Source organism: Eupeodes corollae, chromosome 3 (assembly GCF_945859685.1).
Source record: "Eupeodes corollae chromosome 3, idEupCoro1.1, whole genome shotgun sequence".
NCBI lineage: Eukaryota > Metazoa > Arthropoda > Insecta > Diptera > Syrphidae > Eupeodes > Eupeodes corollae.
The window spans coordinates 74,233,182-74,254,798 of NC_079149.1; the positions used below are offsets into that span (position 1 = coordinate 74,233,182).

The 21,617-nt window shown below is 31.9% G+C and overlaps 7 protein-coding genes across 7 annotated transcripts; 5 read left to right on the forward strand and 2 right to left on the reverse strand.

Annotated features, from left to right (window-relative positions):
• The first annotated feature begins 272 nt into the window (after positions 1-272).
• Positions 273-1,145, forward strand: LOC129952033 (histone H1-like). Its single transcript, XM_056064455.1, has one exon. It carries the CDS (start codon positions 321-323, stop codon positions 975-977), a length of 657 nt encoding a protein of 218 aa, XP_055920430.1. The 5' UTR covers positions 273-320; the 3' UTR covers positions 978-1,145.
• Positions 1,146-5,647: 4,502 nt separating this feature from the next.
• Positions 5,648-21,569, reverse strand: LOC129950596 (histone H4-like). Its single transcript, XM_056062527.1, has 2 exons — positions 21,253-21,569; positions 5,648-6,053 (listed from the first exon to the last, which is right to left on the reverse strand). The coding sequence occupies exons 1-2, from the start codon at positions 21,550-21,552 to the stop codon at positions 5,742-5,744; spliced, it is 612 nt and encodes a 203-aa protein (XP_055918502.1). The 5' UTR covers positions 21,553-21,569; the 3' UTR covers positions 5,648-5,741.
• LOC129949673 (histone H3) lies at positions 6,125-6,759 on the forward strand. Its single transcript, XM_056061265.1, has one exon. The coding sequence runs from the start codon at positions 6,349-6,351 to the stop codon at positions 6,757-6,759; it is 411 nt and encodes a 136-aa protein (XP_055917240.1). The 5' UTR covers positions 6,125-6,348.
• LOC129949664 (histone H1-like) lies at positions 8,019-8,891 on the forward strand. Its single transcript, XM_056061255.1, has one exon. The coding sequence runs from the start codon at positions 8,067-8,069 to the stop codon at positions 8,721-8,723; it is 657 nt and encodes a 218-aa protein (XP_055917230.1). The 5' UTR covers positions 8,019-8,066; the 3' UTR covers positions 8,724-8,891.
• LOC129949676 (histone H4) lies at positions 13,394-13,816 on the reverse strand. Its single transcript, XM_056061268.1, has one exon. The coding sequence runs from the start codon at positions 13,797-13,799 to the stop codon at positions 13,488-13,490; it is 312 nt and encodes a 103-aa protein (XP_055917243.1). The 5' UTR covers positions 13,800-13,816; the 3' UTR covers positions 13,394-13,487.
• LOC129949674 (histone H3) lies at positions 13,871-14,505 on the forward strand. The gene has a single exon (XM_056061266.1). The coding sequence runs from the start codon at positions 14,095-14,097 to the stop codon at positions 14,503-14,505; it is 411 nt and encodes a 136-aa protein (XP_055917241.1). The 5' UTR covers positions 13,871-14,094.
• On the forward strand, positions 15,766-16,956 carry LOC129949663 (histone H1-like). Its single transcript, XM_056061254.1, has one exon. It carries the CDS (start codon positions 15,813-15,815, stop codon positions 16,467-16,469), a length of 657 nt encoding a protein of 218 aa, XP_055917229.1. The 5' UTR covers positions 15,766-15,812; the 3' UTR covers positions 16,470-16,956.
• Positions 21,570-21,617: the final 48 nt, after the last annotated feature.

A 21,617-nucleotide genomic window follows, 5' to 3' on the forward strand; every position in this document is an offset into this window, starting at 1 on the left:
TAATTGTTATTAATGCATTGATAGATAGTGTTTTTTCAATCAAATTATTTATTAAATTATCTATTATTATTGTAAGAATAAATTTTGTCAATTGTTTTATAATATTTAGGTCGAAAAGACGTAAATTTTTGAAGTTTTAAGAGGAAACTAAGTTGCAAAAGTGTACAAATTATGTACAAAATGAATTTTTTGTATACCTTCGCTCTCTTTGATTCTCATTTAGCCGTTTCTGTAGGTGCGGATTTGGCGCAATTTTAACAAAAACGTGTTTCTATTTCTTAAAATTGTGCTCTAAAGTGATTAATAATAGTGAATTCAAAATGGCAGATACTGTAGCTACGTCTCCTGCAATCGTTGCGGAAAAAAAACCAAAAAAAGCTGCCGCCGCAAGTGGGTCAAAAAAACCAAAATCGGCACCAACTCATCCTCCGACTCAGCAAATGGTGGATGCGGCAATTAAAACATTGAAAGATCGCGGTGGTTCTTCCCTTTTGGCAATCAAAAAATATATTGCTGCTACTTACAAAGTTGATGTACAAAAACTTGCTCCGTTTATAAAAAAATATTTAAAAGGTGCTGTAATAAGTGGTAAATTAGTGCAAACCAAAGGAAAAGGAGCTGCGGGTTCTTTTAAATTATCGCCTAGTGCCAACAAGGAACCAAAGGCCAAGTCTGCTGAGAAGAAAAAATCTGCCGCCAAACCAAAAGCTGCCGCTGCTGGTGACAAAAAATTAAAAAAAGTGTCTGGTGAAAAGAAAGTAAAAAAAGTAGCCGCCACAACAAAAAAAAGTGCCAGTGCAGATAAAAAGAAGGTGGAAAAACCAAAAGTGAAAAGTGTTAAAAAAACGAGTGCAGTTAAGGCAAAGCCAACAAAAGCAAAGGCAGCCGCGCCTAAACCTAAAGTGCCAAAAGCAAAATCAGCCACAGCAGCAGCCAAGCCAAAAAAGGCAGTCGCTGTTAAAAAGGCAAAGAAGTAAAATTTCCATTTCAATGAAAAACAAAGTTGAAATCAAAACAAAAATCCACAGTCCTTTTCAGGGCTACAAAAAATATACTAAAATGAGATATAAAAACTTTTTTTTTTTAATTTTTTATTAAAAAGGAGGGAGAATTTTTGGACTATCTCGATGATAGCGTTGAGATGCGATGGGCTGGTGGAGCAACGGCGACGGGATAAGTGGTGAAGTGGCTGGATGCGATGCGACGTCGCCGCGCGGCCGGCGCGCGCTGTCGCCGCTACGGGACTACCACTACTGAACAAACGGAAACGTATTTTGTTTTGCATTTATTTTCGCGCTTTTTTGTTCTACAGAAAATACTTTTTTTAATGAAATAGGTATTGCAAATGCAAACTTCATTTATTTGTATTCATATGTTTTTCTCATTGGGCAGAAAGAAAGGAAATATCAATACAAATAAATAATATATTTTTGCGCCTATTTTCTTACTACAGCTGCTAGGCACGATGCGATTTGTCTGGGCGAGACTGAACAACCGAAAACGTATTTAGTTTTGCATTTATTTTCGTCCTTTTTTTGTTCTACAGAAAATAGTTTTTTTATGAAATAGGTATTCAAAAGCAAACTTAATTTATTTGTATTCATATGTATTTCTCATTGGGCAGAAAGAAAGGAAATATCAATACAAATAAATAATATATATTTTTGCGCCTATTTTCTAACTACAGCTACTAGGTACGATGCGATATGTATGGGCGAGACTGTACTGTTTATTTTCTACTTTTTTGTGATTGGACGCGATGCGATGCCTTCAACAATAAATATCTTTCATAGAAAATACTTTTACTATCAAATAAGACAACAACATATTTTTCTTTTTTTGCATTTCTCTAATACCTACGTAATTATTGAAATGTTTCCACGCTATGTGACTGTACACGATGCGTAGAAAAATACAAACGAAATACTTTGGCAAAATGTAGGTATTTGTTTTCATGTATTTTTATGGACTAGACGCGACATGACGTATACCTGCAACAATTTACAAAATTCTTAAACAAAATATCAAGAGTTTTGTATTTTATTTCAGGAATTACATATGTTTTTCATATATTTTTATCGACTGGACGCGACATGACGCATTCCTGCAACAAATAAAAAAATTCTTACACAATTTATCAAGAGTTTTGTATTTCTTTTCATAGAAATTACATATATTTTCATATATTTTTATCGACTGGACGCGACATGAAGTATATCCGCAACAATTAAGAAAATTCTTAAACAAAATATCAAGAGTGTTGTATTTCTTTTCATAGAAATTACATACGTACATCTGACATCAAAAAACACAAACAAATTTAATTCTCTAATATTTTATACCTAGATGTTTTTGCGACGCTACGTGACTGTACACATAGCGACATAACTGGACACGATGGGTAGAACAATACAAACAAAATTTATATTTTTTTGTTTTTAGTTGACTCGGCATGATACACGTCGTGTCTGGAACAATCAACAAAAGTAAGTTTTGTATTTCTTTTCATAGAAAATATATTTTGTAATCAAAAATTAAAACAAAAAACAATATGTATTCCACAGGCAAAGAAAACATACATTTCTTTAAATTCTCTAGTTTCTTATTAAAAATTTTGTGACGCTTCGAGACTGTACTCGATGCGTAGAACAATAAAAAAAATCTTAAACAAAATAACAAGAATTTTGTATTTCTTTTCATAGAAATTACATACATCTGACATCAAAAAACACAAACAAATTTAATTCTCTAATATTTTATAGATATTTTTGTGACGCTACGTGACTGTACACTGTACACATAGCGACATAACTGGACACGATGGGTAGAACAAAACAAACAAAATTATTTAATAAAATGTATTTTTTGTATGTTTTTCGTTTCTACTTGACTCGGCACGATACACGTGGTGTCTGGAACAATTAACAGAACTAACTTTTGTATTTCTTTTGATAGAAAATATATTTTCTAATCAAAAATCACAAAGAAAAACAAAATAGATTCATAAAATCATTCCACAGGCAAAAAAAATATATGTATATACCTTTCTTCTCAAATCTCTAGTTTCTTATTAAAACTTTTGCGACGCTTCGAGACTGTACACGATGCGTAGAACAATAAAAAAAATGTTTGTGTTTCTATTGGACGCGACATGATTCACGTGGCGTCTGGAACAATTTACAAAATTTATTTTTTTCATAGAAAATACTCTTACAATCACAAATAAAAATATTTATTTAACGAATTTTTCCGCAGGTAGAAAAAAAAATATATTTTTTTGTCAATTCTCTAATCTCTTATTGATATTTTTGCGGCCCTGAAAAGGGCCATTTTTGAAGAAATTAAATAAAAAAAAAATTACTTCAATCACAAATAAAAATATTTATTTAACGAATTTTTCCGCAGGTAGAAAAAATATTTTTTTTTCAATTCTCTAATCTCTTATTGATATTTTTGCGGCCCTGAAAAGGGCCATTTTTGAAGAAATTCAATAAAAAAAAAATTACTTCGAGCTTGTGTATTTGGTAACCGCCTTTGTTCCTTCACTAACAGCATGCTTGGCTAGTTCACCAGGCAACAACAATCGCACGGCAGTCTGGATTTCCCGACTTGTGATTGTTGAACGCTTGTTGTAGTGAGCTAAGCGAGAGGCTTCAGCAGCAATTCTTTCGAAGATGTCGTTCACAAAACTATTCATGATGCTCATGGCCTTCGATGAAATTCCAGTGTCAGGATGAACTTGCTTCAAAACTTTGTAAATGTAGATTGCGTAGCTTTCCTTCCTCTTGCGCTTCTTCTTCTTATCGGTCTTGGTGATATTTTTTTGTGCCTTTCCGGCTTTTTTAGCTGCTTTACCACTAGTTTTTGGCGGCATTTTATTTTTATAATTCACTTCACTTTCACTATTAACGAACTGCACACAATGACGACTGAACGAGAACTGTGAATTTTTCTGAAAAACTCACGAATTATATTGTCTCTTTCCACAACGGCTTTCTAAGGCCACAACCCTCTTTTTTCTGTGTGCGAGCATACGAAAATTTAGATAAAAGACAGCGCACAGTTCGAAAATTTTGTCATTCTACAGTGTGCAGTGATACAGTGAACAGTGAAATAGTGAGCTCTCTTGTGTTTTTTCTTTTGTAAAAAATATTTAAAAAACAATAATATAAAATGTCTGGTCGTGGTAAAGGTGGAAAAGTGAAGGGAAAGGCAAAGTCCCGCTCTAATCGTGCTGGATTACAATTCCCTGTTGGTCGTATTCATCGTCTGCTGCGAAAGGGAAACTATGCTGAGCGCGTCGGAGCCGGTGCCCCTGTGTATTTGGCAGCTGTGATGGAATATTTGGCGGCAGAAGTCTTGGAATTGGCGGGAAATGCTGCTCGTGACAACAAAAAAACTAGAATTATTCCCCGCCATTTGCAATTGGCTATTCGGAACGACGAGGAATTGAATAAATTACTTTCTGGAGTCACAATCGCACAAGGAGGTGTTCTTCCAAATATTCAAGCTGTTTTGTTGCCAAAGAAGACAGAGAAAAGTGCTTAAATCTATGTAGTGACAGCAAACAAAAAAAAAACCGTCCTTTTCAGGACGACAAATAATTTCTATTAAGAGATGTGTATATTTTTCATTTTTTTTATATATTTTAAAATACGAAGAAGAAGAAACCAACAAACAAATGTTTTTTCTTTCTTTGCAAAAAGAAATATTTGTTTGTATCCAATCCGTAAAGCAACACATTTTTTTTTCAAAGAAGAAGAAACCAAACAAATGTTTTTTCTTCCTTTGCAAAAAGAAATATTTGTTCGTATCCAATCCGTAAAGCAACAAAACATTTTTTTTTCAGTTCGGAAAAAATATTTTTTATTTTTTTTTTTTTCAAAGAAATAGAAACCAACAAACATGTTTTTTTCTTTCTTTGGAAAAAGAAATATTTGTTCGTATGCAATTCTAATTTCTGTTAAAAGATGTGGTTATTTTTCAATTTCTTGTAGGTATATAGCAATTTTAAAATATTCTGGTACGAAGAAAAAGAAATATTTGTTCGTATCCAATCCGTAAAGCAACAAAACATTTTTTTTTCAGTTCGGAAAAAATATTTTTTATTTTTTTTCAAAGAAAAAGAAACCAACAAACAAAAAATGTTTTTTTCTTCCTCTGCAAAAAGAAATATTTGTTCGTATCCAATAATTTCTATTAAGAGATGTGTTTATTTTTCAATTTTTTGTATATATTCTAAAATATTCTCGTACGAAGAAAAAGAAAGCAACAAACAAATGTTTTTTCTTCCTTTGGAAAAAGAAATATTTGTTCGTATCCAATCCGTAAAGCAGCAAAAAAAAAAAATTTTTCTACGGAAAAAAGAATAAAATATGCAAAGCAACAAAAAAAATTTCAGAAAAAGGAATTTTATTTAATTTTTGTTTCCATTTCGAAAAAAGAATAATACAAGGAATAAAATATGTTTTTGCGACTAAAGCAAAAAAAAAAATTTTTCACAAAAAGGAATTTTATTTTATGTTTCCATTTCAAAAAAAATATTTTGGTACAAAAAAGTAAGTAAATTAGCAAAATAATTTTTTTTGATAATCATCAGGTATATACATACATATATTCATTGGCAAATGAAAAAAAATTAGGTATTTTGTTCGTCAACGGTGTATGATTTCTATTTTCAATCTCTTTTATATTTAATTGTGGTCCTGAAAAGGACCGATTGTTTGTTTCGAATAAAATTCTTAACCTCCGAAACCGTAAAGAGTACGCCCTTGTCTCTTCAAAGCGTAAACTACATCCATAGCTGTAACTGTCTTACGCTTAGCGTGTTCGGTGTAAGTAACGGCATCTCGGATAACATTTTCCAGAAAAACTTTCAACACTCCACGTGTTTCTTCGTAAATCAAACCAGAAATACGTTTTACACCTCCACGACGAGCCAATCGACGAATTGCTGGTTTCGTGATTCCTTGAATGTTATCACGCAATACCTTACGATGCCGCTTAGCTCCGCCTTTGCCCAAACCTTTTCCTCCTTTACCACGACCAGTCATTTTTATTTATTTAATTAAAAAAACACTTAAACTGAACTAGAGAACTGCACTGCACAAGAGTCACTGTTAAACTGTGGCTCTTCGCTCGAAATACCACAAGTATTTATACTTATTTTTCATAACAATTCTTAATTTTGATTGGCCAAATAAATCGACAACGAAAATGAAAAAAACAGTCGAACGGAAACATGAATAGCCAATTTAATGACTTAAACAGAAATCTACATTCGATTTTTCTAAAAAAATTGTGAACAAAAGTGTTGTGTTTATTAGTGAAGTGAAAAAAAGTGAAATCATGGCTCGTACAAAGCAAACTGCCCGTAAATCGACTGGTGGAAAAGCCCCACGTAAGCAACTGGCAACAAAGGCAGCTCGTAAAAGTGCTCCAGCAACAGGAGGTGTAAAGAAACCACATCGTTATCGTCCTGGAACAGTGGCTCTTCGTGAGATTCGTCGTTATCAGAAAAGCACCGAATTGTTAATTCGTAAATTGCCTTTCCAACGTTTAGTTCGTGAAATTGCTCAAGATTTCAAAACAGATTTGCGTTTCCAGAGCTCAGCTGTTATGGCGCTTCAAGAAGCAAGTGAAGCTTATTTGGTTGGCCTGTTTGAAGACACAAATTTGTGCGCCATCCATGCCAAACGTGTCACAATTATGCCAAAAGACATTCAATTGGCCAGACGCATCCGTGGCGAACGTGCTTAAATCATCGAGGTTAAAAAAAATATTCAACGGTCCTTTTCAGGACCACAAAATATTTAAAAGAGGTATAAATGAATTTTAATTCAATCTAGTAATTACGTACCTATCGATTTCCACGATTTTTTTTTTATTTTAGGTAGAAAGATAATGTGATAATTTACTTTGAAGGCAAATTTTGAAAATGTTATTGCTTGCTTTCTATGCATAGTTTTTATCATACAAATGAAAATATTTATACCTACGCAAGCCAATGCTCGAAAATTTATGAATTTTGTTTTTCTTTTTTAATTATAGTTATTTTATAAGGCATTGCTTCTTTTTTTTATGTCTGAAGGCAAATTTTCAAGTAAGAATTTTTTTCTATGTACAGTTTTTTGTAATACTCGTAAAAATGTGAATTTGTCTACTAAGCAAGTCAATACTCGAAAATGTTTGAGTTTTGTGTGTTTTAATTTTTAATATTTCAATGATGTATTTTATAAGTCTATGCTTTGTTTTTTTTTTATATATCTGAAGGCAAATTTTGAAGCAAGAAAGTTTTTTTTTCAATGTACAGATTTTTGTAATACAAATGTGAATTTGTAAACCTTGGCAAGCGAATATTCGATAGTTTATGAGTTTTGATTGCTTGATTATTTGTTTAAATTTTTGGTATTTTAATGTTTGTTATGGATTAAATATTTAATATTTATGAACAAAATAATATAAATATAGTTTTTCATTTGTTTTCTTGCTTGGGATAATGTTTAACAAATTTTCTAAGAAAAAGTCACAGCCTAGGGAAAAAATGCTACGCGTTTCATTACCCATATTGTTTTAATTTTATTAAAAAGAAATTAAGTAAGAATTTGATGAAATTTTTAGTTATTTAGTTTAAATAAACTATCAGCTTTATGTTAAAAATAATTTCAAGCTGAAAATATGTTTAATTTATTAAATATAAACATTCTTGTTGGTAAGTATTAAAAAAATACCACCAAACATTTACTTTAATTGTTATTAATGCATTGATAGATAGTGTTTTTTCAATCAAATTATTTATTAAATTATCTATTATTATTGTAAGAATAAATTTTGTCAATTGTTTTATAATATTTAGGTCGAAAAGACGTAAATTTTTGAAGTTTTAAGAGGAAACTAAGTTGCAAAAGTGTACAAATTATGTACAAAATGAATTTTTTGTATACCTTCGCTCTCTTTGATTCTCATTTAGCCGTTTCTGTAGGTGCGGATTTGGCGCAATTTTAACAAAAACGTGTTTCTATTTCTTAAAATTGTGCTCTAAAGTGATTAATAATAGTGAATTCAAAATGGCAGATACTGTAGCTACGTCTCCTGCAATCGTTGCGGAAAAAAAACCAAAAAAAGCTGCCGCCGCAAGTGGGTCAAAAAAACCAAAATCGGCACCAACTCATCCTCCGACTCAGCAAATGGTGGATGCGGCAATTAAAACATTGAAAGATCGCGGTGGTTCTTCCCTTTTGGCAATCAAAAAATATATTGCTGCTACTTACAAAGTTGATGTACAAAAACTTGCTCCGTTTATAAAAAAATATTTAAAAGGTGCTGTAATAAGTGGTAAATTAGTGCAAACCAAAGGAAAAGGAGCTGCGGGTTCTTTTAAATTATCGCCTAGTGCCAACAAGGAACCAAAGGCCAAGTCTGCTGAGAAGAAAAAATCTGCCGCCAAACCAAAAGCTGCCGCTGCTGGTGACAAAAAATTAAAAAAAGTGTCTGGTGAAAAGAAAGTAAAAAAAGTAGCCGCCACAACAAAAAAAAGTGCCAGTGCAGATAAAAAGAAGGTGGAAAAACCAAAAGTGAAAAGTGTTAAAAAAACGAGTGCAGTTAAGGCAAAGCCAACAAAAGCAAAGGCAGCCGCGCCTAAACCTAAAGTGCCAAAAGCAAAATCAGCCACAGCAGCAGCCAAGCCAAAAAAGGCAGTCGCTGTTAAAAAGGCAAAGAAGTAAAATTTCCATTTCAATGAAAAACAAAGTTGAAATCAAAACAAAAATCCACAGTCCTTTTCAGGGCTACAAAAAATATACTAAAATGAGATATAAAAACTTTTTTTTTTTAATTTTTTATTAAAAAGGAGGGAGAATTTTTGGACTATCTCGATGATAGCGTTGAGATGCGATGGGCTGGTGGAGCAACGGCGACGGGATAAGTGGTGAAGTGGCTGGATGCGATGCGACGTCGCCGCGCGGCCGGCGCGCGCTGTCGCCGCTACGGGACTACCACTACTGAACAAACGGAAACGTATTTTGTTTTGCATTTATTTTCGCGCTTTTTTGTTCTACAGAAAATACTTTTTTTAATGAAATAGGTATTGCAAATGCAAACTTCATTTATTTGTATTCATATGTTTTTCTCATTGGGCAGAAAGAAAGGAAATATCAATACAAATAAATAATATATTTTTGCGCCTATTTTCTTACTACAGCTGCTAGGCACGATGCGATTTGTCTGGGCGAGACTGAACAACCGAAAACGTATTTAGTTTTGCATTTATTTTCGTCCTTTTTTTGTTCTACAGAAAATAGTTTTTTTATGAAATAGGTATTCAAAAGCAAACTTAATTTATTTGTATTCATATGTATTTCTCATTGGGCAGAAAGAAAGGAAATATCAATACAAATAAATAATATATATTTTTGCGCCTATTTTCTAACTACAGCTACTAGGTACGATGCGATATGTATGGGCGAGACTGTACTGTTTATTTTCTACTTTTTTGTGATTGGACGCGATGCGATGCCTTCAACAATAAATATCTTTCATAGAAAATACTTTTACTATCAAATAAGACAACAACATATTTTTCTTTTTTTGCATTTCTCTAATACCTACGTAATTATTGAAATGTTTCCACGCTATGTGACTGTACACGATGCGTAGAAAAATACAAACGAAATACTTTGGCAAAATGTAGGTATTTGTTTTCATGTATTTTTATGGACTAGACGCGACATGACGTATACCTGCAACAATTTACAAAATTCTTAAACAAAATATCAAGAGTTTTGTATTTTATTTCAGGAATTACATATGTTTTTCATATATTTTTATCGACTGGACGCGACATGACGCATTCCTGCAACAAATAAAAAAATTCTTACACAATTTATCAAGAGTTTTGTATTTCTTTTCATAGAAATTACATATATTTTCATATATTTTTATCGACTGGACGCGACATGAAGTATATCCGCAACAATTAAGAAAATTCTTAAACAAAATATCAAGAGTGTTGTATTTCTTTTCATAGAAATTACATACGTACATCTGACATCAAAAAACACAAACAAATTTAATTCTCTAATATTTTATACCTAGATGTTTTTGCGACGCTACGTGACTGTACACATAGCGACATAACTGGACACGATGGGTAGAACAATACAAACAAAATTTATATTTTTTTGTTTTTAGTTGACTCGGCATGATACACGTCGTGTCTGGAACAATCAACAAAAGTAAGTTTTGTATTTCTTTTCATAGAAAATATATTTTGTAATCAAAAATTAAAACAAAAAACAATATGTATTCCACAGGCAAAGAAAACATACATTTCTTTAAATTCTCTAGTTTCTTATTAAAAATTTTGTGACGCTTCGAGACTGTACTCGATGCGTAGAACAATAAAAAAAATCTTAAACAAAATAACAAGAATTTTGTATTTCTTTTCATAGAAATTACATACATCTGACATCAAAAAACACAAACAAATTTAATTCTCTAATATTTTATAGATATTTTTGTGACGCTACGTGACTGTACACTGTACACATAGCGACATAACTGGACACGATGGGTAGAACAAAACAAACAAAATTATTTAATAAAATGTATTTTTTGTATGTTTTTCGTTTCTACTTGACTCGGCACGATACACGTGGTGTCTGGAACAATTAACAGAACTAACTTTTGTATTTCTTTTGATAGAAAATATATTTTCTAATCAAAAATCACAAAGAAAAACAAAATAGATTCATAAAATCATTCCACAGGCAAAAAAAATATATGTATATACCTTTCTTCTCAAATCTCTAGTTTCTTATTAAAACTTTTGCGACGCTTCGAGACTGTACACGATGCGTAGAACAATAAAAAAAATGTTTGTGTTTCTATTGGACGCGACATGATTCACGTGGCGTCTGGAACAATTTACAAAATTTATTTTTTTCATAGAAAATACTCTTACAATCACAAATAAAAATATTTATTTAACGAATTTTTCCGCAGGTAGAAAAAAAAATATATTTTTTTGTCAATTCTCTAATCTCTTATTGATATTTTTGCGGCCCTGAAAAGGGCCATTTTTGAAGAAATTAAATAAAAAAAAAATTACTTCAATCACAAATAAAAATATTTATTTAACGAATTTTTCCGCAGGTAGAAAAAATATTTTTTTTTCAATTCTCTAATCTCTTATTGATATTTTTGCGGCCCTGAAAAGGGCCATTTTTGAAGAAATTCAATAAAAAAAAAATTACTTCGAGCTTGTGTATTTGGTAACCGCCTTTGTTCCTTCACTAACAGCATGCTTGGCTAGTTCACCAGGCAACAACAATCGCACGGCAGTCTGGATTTCCCGACTTGTGATTGTTGAACGCTTGTTGTAGTGAGCTAAGCGAGAGGCTTCAGCAGCAATTCTTTCGAAGATGTCGTTCACAAAACTATTCATGATGCTCATGGCCTTCGATGAAATTCCAGTGTCAGGATGAACTTGCTTCAAAACTTTGTAAATGTAGATTGCGTAGCTTTCCTTCCTCTTGCGCTTCTTCTTCTTATCGGTCTTGGTGATATTTTTTTGTGCCTTTCCGGCTTTTTTAGCTGCTTTACCACTAGTTTTTGGCGGCATTTTATTTTTATAATTCACTTCACTTTCACTATTAACGAACTGCACACAATGACGACTGAACGAGAACTGTGAATTTTTCTGAAAAACTCACGAATTATATTGTCTCTTTCCACAACGGCTTTCTAAGGCCACAACCCTCTTTTTTCTGTGTGCGAGCATACGAAAATTTAGATAAAAGACAGCGCACAGTTCGAAAATTTTGTCATTCTACAGTGTGCAGTGATACAGTGAACAGTGAAATAGTGAGCTCTCTTGTGTTTTTTCTTTTGTAAAAAATATTTAAAAAACAATAATATAAAATGTCTGGTCGTGGTAAAGGTGGAAAAGTGAAGGGAAAGGCAAAGTCCCGCTCTAATCGTGCTGGATTACAATTCCCTGTTGGTCGTATTCATCGTCTGCTGCGAAAGGGAAACTATGCTGAGCGCGTCGGAGCCGGTGCCCCTGTGTATTTGGCAGCTGTGATGGAATATTTGGCGGCAGAAGTCTTGGAATTGGCGGGAAATGCTGCTCGTGACAACAAAAAAACTAGAATTATTCCCCGCCATTTGCAATTGGCTATTCGGAACGACGAGGAATTGAATAAATTACTTTCTGGAGTCACAATCGCACAAGGAGGTGTTCTTCCAAATATTCAAGCTGTTTTGTTGCCAAAGAAGACAGAGAAAAGTGCTTAAATCTATGTAGTGACAGCAAACAAAAAAAAAACCGTCCTTTTCAGGACGACAAATAATTTCTATTAAGAGATGTGTATATTTTTCATTTTTTTTATATATTTTAAAATACGAAGAAGAAGAAACCAACAAACAAATGTTTTTTCTTTCTTTGCAAAAAGAAATATTTGTTTGTATCCAATCCGTAAAGCAACACATTTTTTTTTCAAAGAAGAAGAAACCAAACAAATGTTTTTTCTTCCTTTGCAAAAAGAAATATTTGTTCGTATCCAATCCGTAAAGCAACAAAACATTTTTTTTTCAGTTCGGAAAAAATATTTTTTATTTTTTTTTTTTTCAAAGAAATAGAAACCAACAAACATGTTTTTTTCTTTCTTTGGAAAAAGAAATATTTGTTCGTATGCAATTCTAATTTCTGTTAAAAGATGTGGTTATTTTTCAATTTCTTGTAGGTATATAGCAATTTTAAAATATTCTGGTACGAAGAAAAAGAAATATTTGTTCGTATCCAATCCGTAAAGCAACAAAACATTTTTTTTTCAGTTCGGAAAAAATATTTTTTATTTTTTTTCAAAGAAAAAGAAACCAACAAACAAAAAATGTTTTTTTCTTCCTCTGCAAAAAGAAATATTTGTTCGTATCCAATAATTTCTATTAAGAGATGTGTTTATTTTTCAATTTTTTGTATATATTCTAAAATATTCTCGTACGAAGAAAAAGAAAGCAACAAACAAATGTTTTTTCTTCCTTTGGAAAAAGAAATATTTGTTCGTATCCAATCCGTAAAGCAGCAAAAAAAAAAAATTTTTCTACGGAAAAAAGAATAAAATATGCAAAGCAACAAAAAAAATTTCAGAAAAAGGAATTTTATTTAATTTTTGTTTCCATTTCGAAAAAAGAATAATACAAGGAATAAAATATGTTTTTGCGACTAAAGCAAAAAAAAAAATTTTTCACAAAAAGGAATTTTATTTTATGTTTCCATTTCAAAAAAAATATTTTGGTACAAAAAAGTAAGTAAATTAGCAAAATAATTTTTTTTGATAATCATCAGGTATATACATACATATATTCATTGGCAAATGAAAAAAAATTAGGTATTTTGTTCGTCAACGGTGTATGATTTCTATTTTCAATCTCTTTTATATTTAATTGTGGTCCTGAAAAGGACCGATTGTTTGTTTCGAATAAAATTCTTAACCTCCGAAACCGTAAAGAGTACGCCCTTGTCTCTTCAAAGCGTAAACTACATCCATAGCTGTAACTGTCTTACGCTTAGCGTGTTCGGTGTAAGTAACGGCATCTCGGATAACATTTTCCAGAAAAACTTTCAACACTCCACGTGTTTCTTCGTAAATCAAACCAGAAATACGTTTTACACCTCCACGACGAGCCAATCGACGAATTGCTGGTTTCGTGATTCCTTGAATGTTATCACGCAATACCTTACGATGCCGCTTAGCTCCGCCTTTGCCCAAACCTTTTCCTCCTTTACCACGACCAGTCATTTTTATTTATTTAATTAAAAAAACACTTAAACTGAACTAGAGAACTGCACTGCACAAGAGTCACTGTTAAACTGTGGCTCTTCGCTCGAAATACCACAAGTATTTATACTTATTTTTCATAACAATTCTTAATTTTGATTGGCCAAATAAATCGACAACGAAAATGAAAAAAACAGTCGAACGGAAACATGAATAGCCAATTTAATGACTTAAACAGAAATCTACATTCGATTTTTCTAAAAAAATTGTGAACAAAAGTGTTGTGTTTATTAGTGAAGTGAAAAAAAGTGAAATCATGGCTCGTACAAAGCAAACTGCCCGTAAATCGACTGGTGGAAAAGCCCCACGTAAGCAACTGGCAACAAAGGCAGCTCGTAAAAGTGCTCCAGCAACAGGAGGTGTAAAGAAACCACATCGTTATCGTCCTGGAACAGTGGCTCTTCGTGAGATTCGTCGTTATCAGAAAAGCACCGAATTGTTAATTCGTAAATTGCCTTTCCAACGTTTAGTTCGTGAAATTGCTCAAGATTTCAAAACAGATTTGCGTTTCCAGAGCTCAGCTGTTATGGCGCTTCAAGAAGCAAGTGAAGCTTATTTGGTTGGCCTGTTTGAAGACACAAATTTGTGCGCCATCCATGCCAAACGTGTCACAATTATGCCAAAAGACATTCAATTGGCCAGACGCATCCGTGGCGAACGTGCTTAAATCATCGAGGTTAAAAAAAATATTCAACGGTCCTTTTCAGGACCACAAAATATTTAAAAGAGGTATAAATGAATTTTAATTCAATCTAGTAATTACGTACCTATCGATTTCCACGATTTTTTTTTTATTTTAGGTAGAAAGATAATGTGATAATTTACTTTGAAGGCAAATTTTGAAAATGTTATTGCTTGCTTTCTATGCATAGTTTTTATCATACAAATGAAAATATTTATACCTACGCAAGCCAATGCTCGAAAATTTATGAATTTTGTTTTTCTTTTTTAATTATAGTTATTTTATAAGGCATTGCTTCTTTTTTTTATGTCTGAAGGCAAATTTTCAAGTAAGAATTTTTTTCTATGTACAGTTTTTTGTAATACTCGTAAAAATGTGAATTTGTCTACTAAGCAAGTCAATACTCGAAAATGTTTGAGTTTTGTGTGTTTTAATTTTTAATATTTCAATGATGTATTTTATAAGTCTATGCTTTGTTTTTTTTTTATATATCTGAAGGCAAATTTTGAAGCAAGAAAGTTTTTTTTTCAATGTACAGATTTTTGTAATACAAATGTGAATTTGTAAACCTTGGCAAGCGAATATTCGATAGTTTATGAGTTTTGATTGCTTGATTATTTGTTTAAATTTTTGGTATTTTAATGTTTGTTATGGATTAAATATTTAATATTTATGAACAAAATAATATAAATATAGTTTTTCATTTGTTTTCTTGCTTGGGATAATGTTTAACAAATTTTCTAAGAAAAAGTCACAGCCTAGGGAAAAAATGCTACGCGTTTCATTACCCATATTGTTTTAATTTTATTAAAAAGAAATTAAGTAAGAATTTGATGAAATTTTTAGTTATTTAGTTTAAATAAACTATCAGCTTTATGTTAAAAATAATTTCAAGCTGAAAATATGTTTAATTTATTAAATATAAACATTCTTGTTGGTAAGTATTAAAAAAATACCACCAAACATTTACTTTAATTGTTATTAATGCATTGATAGATAGTGTTTTTTCAATCAAATTATTTATTAAATTATCTATTATTATTGTAAGAATAAATTTTGTCAATTGTTTTATAATATTTAGGTCGAAAAGACGTAAATTTTTGAAGTTTTAAGAGGAAACTAAGTTGCAAAAGTGTACAAATTATGAACAAAATGAATTTTTTGTATACCTTCGCTCTCTTTGATTCTCATTTAGCCGTTTCTGTAGGTGCGGATTTGGCGCAATTTTAACAAAAACGTGTTTCTATTTCTTAAAATTGTGCTCTAAAGTGATTAATAATAGTGAATTCAAAATGGCAGATACTGTAGCTACGTCTCCTGCAATCGTTGCGGAAAAAAAACCAAAAAAAGCTGCCGCCGCAAGTGGGTCAAAAAAACCAAAATCGGCACCAACTCATCCTCCGACTCAGCAAATGGTGGATGCGGCAATTAAAACATTGAAAGATCGCGGTGGTTCTTCCCTTTTGGCAATCAAAAAATATATTGCTGCTACTTACAAAGTTGATGTACAAAAACTTGCTCCGTTTATAAAAAAATATTTAAAAGGTGCTGTAATAAGTGGTAAATTAGTGCAAACCAAAGGAAAAGGAGCTGCGGGTTCTTTTAAATTGTCGCCTAGTGCCAACAAGGAACCAAAGGCCAAGTCTGCTGAGAAGAAAAAATCTGCCGCCAAACCAAAAGCTGCCGCTGCTGGTGACAAAAAATTAAAAAAAGTGTCTGGTGAAAAGAAAGTAAAAAAAGTAGCCGCCACAACAAAAAAAAGTGCCAGTGCAGATAAAAAGAAGGTGGAAAAACCAAAAGTGAAAAGTGTTAAAAAAACGAGTGCAGTTAAGGCAAAGCCAACAAAAGCAAAGGCAGCCGCGCCTAAACCTAAAGTGCCAAAAGCAAAATCAGCCACAGCAGCAGCCAAGCCAAAAAAGGCAGTCGCTGTTAAAAAGGCAAAGAAGTAAAATTTCCATTTCAATGAAAAACAAAGTTGAAATCAAAACAAAAATCCACAGTCCTTTTCAGGGCTACAAAAAATATACTAAAATGAGATATAAAAACTTTTTTTTTTTAATTTTTTATTAAAAAGGAGGGAGAATTTTTGGACTATCTCGATGATAGCGTTGAGATGCGATGGGCTGGTGGAGCAACGGCGACGGGATAAGTGGTGAAGTGGCTGGATGCGATGCGACGCCGCCGCGCGGCCGGCGCGCGCTGTCGCCGCTACGGGACTACCACTACTGAACAAACGGAAACGTATTTTGTTTTGCATTTATTTTCGCGCTTTTTTGTTCTACAGAAAATACTTTTTTTAATGAAATAGGTATTGCAAATGCAAACTTCATTTATTTGTATTCATATGTTTTTCTCATTGGGCAGAAAGAAAGGAAATATCAATACAAATAAATAATATATTTTTGCGCCTATTTTCTTACTACAGCTACTAGGCACGATGCGATTTGTCTGGGCGAGACTGAACAACCGAAAACGTATTTAGTTTTGCATTTATTTTCGTCCTTTTTTTGTTCTACAGAAAATAGTTTTTTTATGAAATAGGTATTCAAAAGCAAACTTAATTTATTTGTATTCATATGTATTTCTCATTGGGCAGAAAGAAAGGAAATATCAATACAAATAAATAATATATATTTTTGCGCCTATTTTCTAACTACAGCTACTAGGTACGATGCGATATGTATGGGCGAGACTGTACTGTTTATTTTCTACTTTTTTGTGATTGGACGCGATGCGATGCCTTCAACAATAAATATCTTTCATAGAAAATACTTTTACTATTAAATAAGACAACAACATATTTTTCTTTTTTTGCATTTCTCTAATACCTACGTAATTATTGAAATGTTTCCACGCTATGTGACTGTACACGATGCGTAGAAAAATACAAACGAAATACTTTGGCAAAATGTAGGTATTTGTTTTCATGTATTTTATATGGACTAGACGCGACATGACGTATACCTGCAACAATTTACAAAATTCTTAAACAAAATATCAAGAGTTTTGTATTTTATTTCAGGAATTACATATGTTTTTCATATATTTTTATCGACTGGACGCGACATGACGCATTCCTGCAACAAATAAAAAAATTCTTACACAATTTATCAAGAGTTTTGTATTTCTTTTCATAGAAATTACATATATTTTCATATATTTTTATCGACTGGACGCGACATGAAGTATATCCGCAACAATTAAGAAAATTCTTAAACAAAATATCAAGAGTGTTGTATTTCTTTTCATAGAAATTACATACGTACATCTGACATCAAAAAACACAAACAAATTTAATTCTCTAATATTTTATACCTAGATGTTTTTGCGACGCTACGTGACTGTACACATAGCGACATAACTGGACACGATGGGTAGAACAATACAAACAAAATTTATATTTTTTTGTTTTTAGTTGACTCGGCATGATACACGTCGTGTCTGGAACAATCAACAAAAGTAAGTTTTGTATTTCTTTTCATAGAAAATATATTTTGTAATCAAAAATTAAAACAAAAAACAATATGTATTCCACAGGCAAAGAAAACATACATTTCTTTAAATTCTCTAGTTTCTTATTAAAAATTTTGTGACGCTTCGAGACTGTACTCGATGCGTAGAACAATAAAAAAAATCTTAAACAAAATAACAAGAATTTTGTATTTCTTTTCATAGAAATTACATACATCTGACATCAAAAAACACAAACAAATTTAATTCTCTAATATTTTATAGATATTTTTGTGACGCTACGTGACTGTACACTGTACACATAGCGACATAACTGGACACGATGGGTAGAACAAAACAAACAAAATTATTTAATAAAATGTATTTTTTGTATGTTTTTCGTTTCTACTTGACTCGGCACGATACACGTGGTGTCTGGAACAATTAACAGAACTAACTTTTGTATTTCTTTTGATAGAAAATATATTTTCTAATCAAAAATCACAAAGAAAAACAAAATAGATTCATAAAATCATTCCACAGGCAAAAAAAATATATGTATATACCTTTCTTCTCAAATCTCTAGTTTCTTATTAAAACTTTTGCGACGCTTCGAGACTGTACACGATGCGTAGAACAATAAAAAAAATGTTTGTGTTTCTATTGGACGCGACATGATTCACGTGGCGTCTGGAACAATTTACAAAATTTATTTTTTTCATAGAAAATACTCTTACAATCACAAATAAAAATATTTATTTAACGAATTTTTCCGCAGGTAGAAAAAAAAATATATTTTTTTGTCAATTCTCTAATCTCTTATTGATATTTTTGCGGCCCTGAAAAGGGCCATTTTTGAAGAAATTAAATAAAAAAAAAATTACTTCAATCACAAATAAAAATATTTATTTAACGAATTTTTCCGCAGGTAGAAAAAATATTTTTTTTTCAATTCTCTAATCTCTTATTGATATTTTTGCGGCCCTGAAAAGGGCCATTTTTGAAGAAATTCAATAAAAAAAAAATTACTTCGAGCTTGTGTATTTGGTAACCGCCTTTGTTCCTTCACTAACAGCATGCTTGGCTAGTTCACCAGGCAACAACAATCGCACGGCAGTCTGGATTTCCCGACTTGTGATTGTTGAACGCTTGTTGTAGTGAGCTAAGCGAGAGGCTTCAGCAGCAATTCTTTCGAAGATGTCGTTCACAAAACTATTCATGATGCTCATGGCCTTCGATGAAATTCCAGTGTCAGGATGAACTTGCTTCAAAACTTTGTAAATGTAGATTGCGTAGCTTTCCTTCCTCTTGCGCTTCTTCTTCTTATCGGTCTTGGTGATATTTTTTTGTGCCTTTCCGGCTTTTTTAGCTGCTTTACCACTAGTTTTTGGCGGCATTTTATTTTTATAATTCACTTCACTTTCACTATTAACGAACTGCACACAATGACCACTGAACGAGAACTGTGAATTTTTCTGAAAAACTCACGAATTATATTGTCTCTTTCCACAACGGCTTTCTAAGGCCACAACCCTCTTTTTTCTGTGTGCGAGCATACGAAAATTTAGATAAAAGACAGCGCACAGTTCGAAAATTTTGTCATTCTACAGTGTGCAGTGATACAGTGAACAGTGAAATAGTGAGCTCTCTTGTGTTTTTTCTTTTGTATTGTAAAAAATATTTAAAAAACAATAATATAAAATGTCTGGTCGTGGTAAAGGTGGAAAAGTGAAGGGAAAGGCAAAGTCCCGCTCTAATCGTGCTGGATTACAATTCCCTGTTGGTCGTATTCATCGTCTGCTGCGAAAGGGAAACTATGCTGAGCGCGTCGGAGCCGGTGCCCCTGTGTATTTGGCAGCTGTGATGGAATATTTGGCGGCAGAAGTCTTGGAATTGGCGGGAAATGCTGCTCGTGACAACAAAAAAACTAGAATTATTCCCCGCCATTTGCAATTGGCTATTCGGAACGACGAGGAATTGAATAAATTACTTTCTGGAGTCACAATCGCACAAGGAGGTGTTCTTCCAAATATTCAAGCTGTTTTGTTGCCAAAGAAGACAGAGAAAAGTGCTTAAATCTATGTAGTGACAGCAAACAAAAAAAAAACCGTCCTTTTCAGGACGACAAATAATTTCTATTAAGAGATGTGTATATTTTTCATTTTTTTTATATATTTTAAAATACGAAGAAGAAGAAACCAACAAACAAATGTTTTTTCTTTCTTTGCAAAAAGAAATATTTGTTTGTATCCAATCCGTAAAGCAACACATTTTTTTTTCAAAGAAGAAGAAACCAAACAAATGTTTTTTCTTCCTTTGCAAAAAGAAATATTTGTTCGTATCCAATCCGTAAAGCAACAAAACATTTTTTTTTCAGTTCGGAAAAAATATTTTTTATTTTTTTTTTTTTCAAAGAAATAGAAACCAACAAACATGTTTTTTTCTTTCTTTGGAAAAAGAAATATTTGTTCGTATGCAATTCTAATTTCTGTTAAAAGATGTGGTTATTTTTCAATTTCTTGTAGGTATATAGCAATTTTAAAATATTCTGGTACGAAGAAAAAGAAATATTTGTTCGTATCCAATCCGTAAAGCAACAAAACATTTTTTTTTCAGTTCGGAAAAAATATTTTTTATTTTTTTTCAAAGAAAAAGAAACCAACAAACAAAAAATGTTTTTTTCTTCCTCTGCAAAAAGAAATATTTGTTCGTATCCAATAATTTCTATTAAGAGATGTGTTTATTTTTCAATTTTTTGTATATATTCTAAAATATTCTCGTACGAAGAAAAAGAAAGCAACAAACAAATGTTTTTTCTTCCTTTGGAAAAAGAAATATTTGTTCGTATCCAATCCGTAAAGCAGCAAAAAAAAAAAAATTTTTCTACGGAAAAAAGAATAAAATATGCAAAGCAACAAAAAAAATTTCAGAAAAAGGAATTTTATTTAATTTTTGTTTCCATTTCGAAAAAAGAATAATACAAGGAATAAAATATGTTTTTGCGACTAAAGCAAAAAAAAAAATTTTTCACAAAAAGGAATTTTATTTTATGTTTCCATTTCAAAAAAAATATTTTGGTACAAAAAAGTAAGTAAATTAGCAAAATAATTTTTTTTGATAATCATCAGGTATATACATACATATATTCATTGGCAAATGAAAAAAAATTAGGTATTTTGTTCGTCAACGGTGTATGATTTCTATTTTCAATCTCTTTTATATTTAATTGTGGTCCTGAAAAGGACCGATTGTTTGTTTCGAATAAAATTCTTAACCTCCGAAACCGTAAAGAGTACGCCCTTGTCTCTTCAAAGCGTAAACTACATCCATAGCTGTAACTGTCTTACGCTTAGCGTGTTCGGTGTAAGTAACGGCATCTCGGATAACATTTTCCAGAAAAACTTTCAACACTCCACGTGTTTCTTCGTAAATCAAACCAGAAATACGTTTTACACCTCCACGACGAGCCAATCGACGAATTGCTGGTTTCGTGATTCCTTGAATGTTATCACGCAATACCTTACGATGCCGCTTAGCTCCGCCTTTGCCCAAACCTTTTCCTCCTTTACCACGACCAGTCATTTTTATTTATTTAATTAAAAAAACACTTAAACTGAACTAGAGAACTGCACTGCACAAGAGTCACT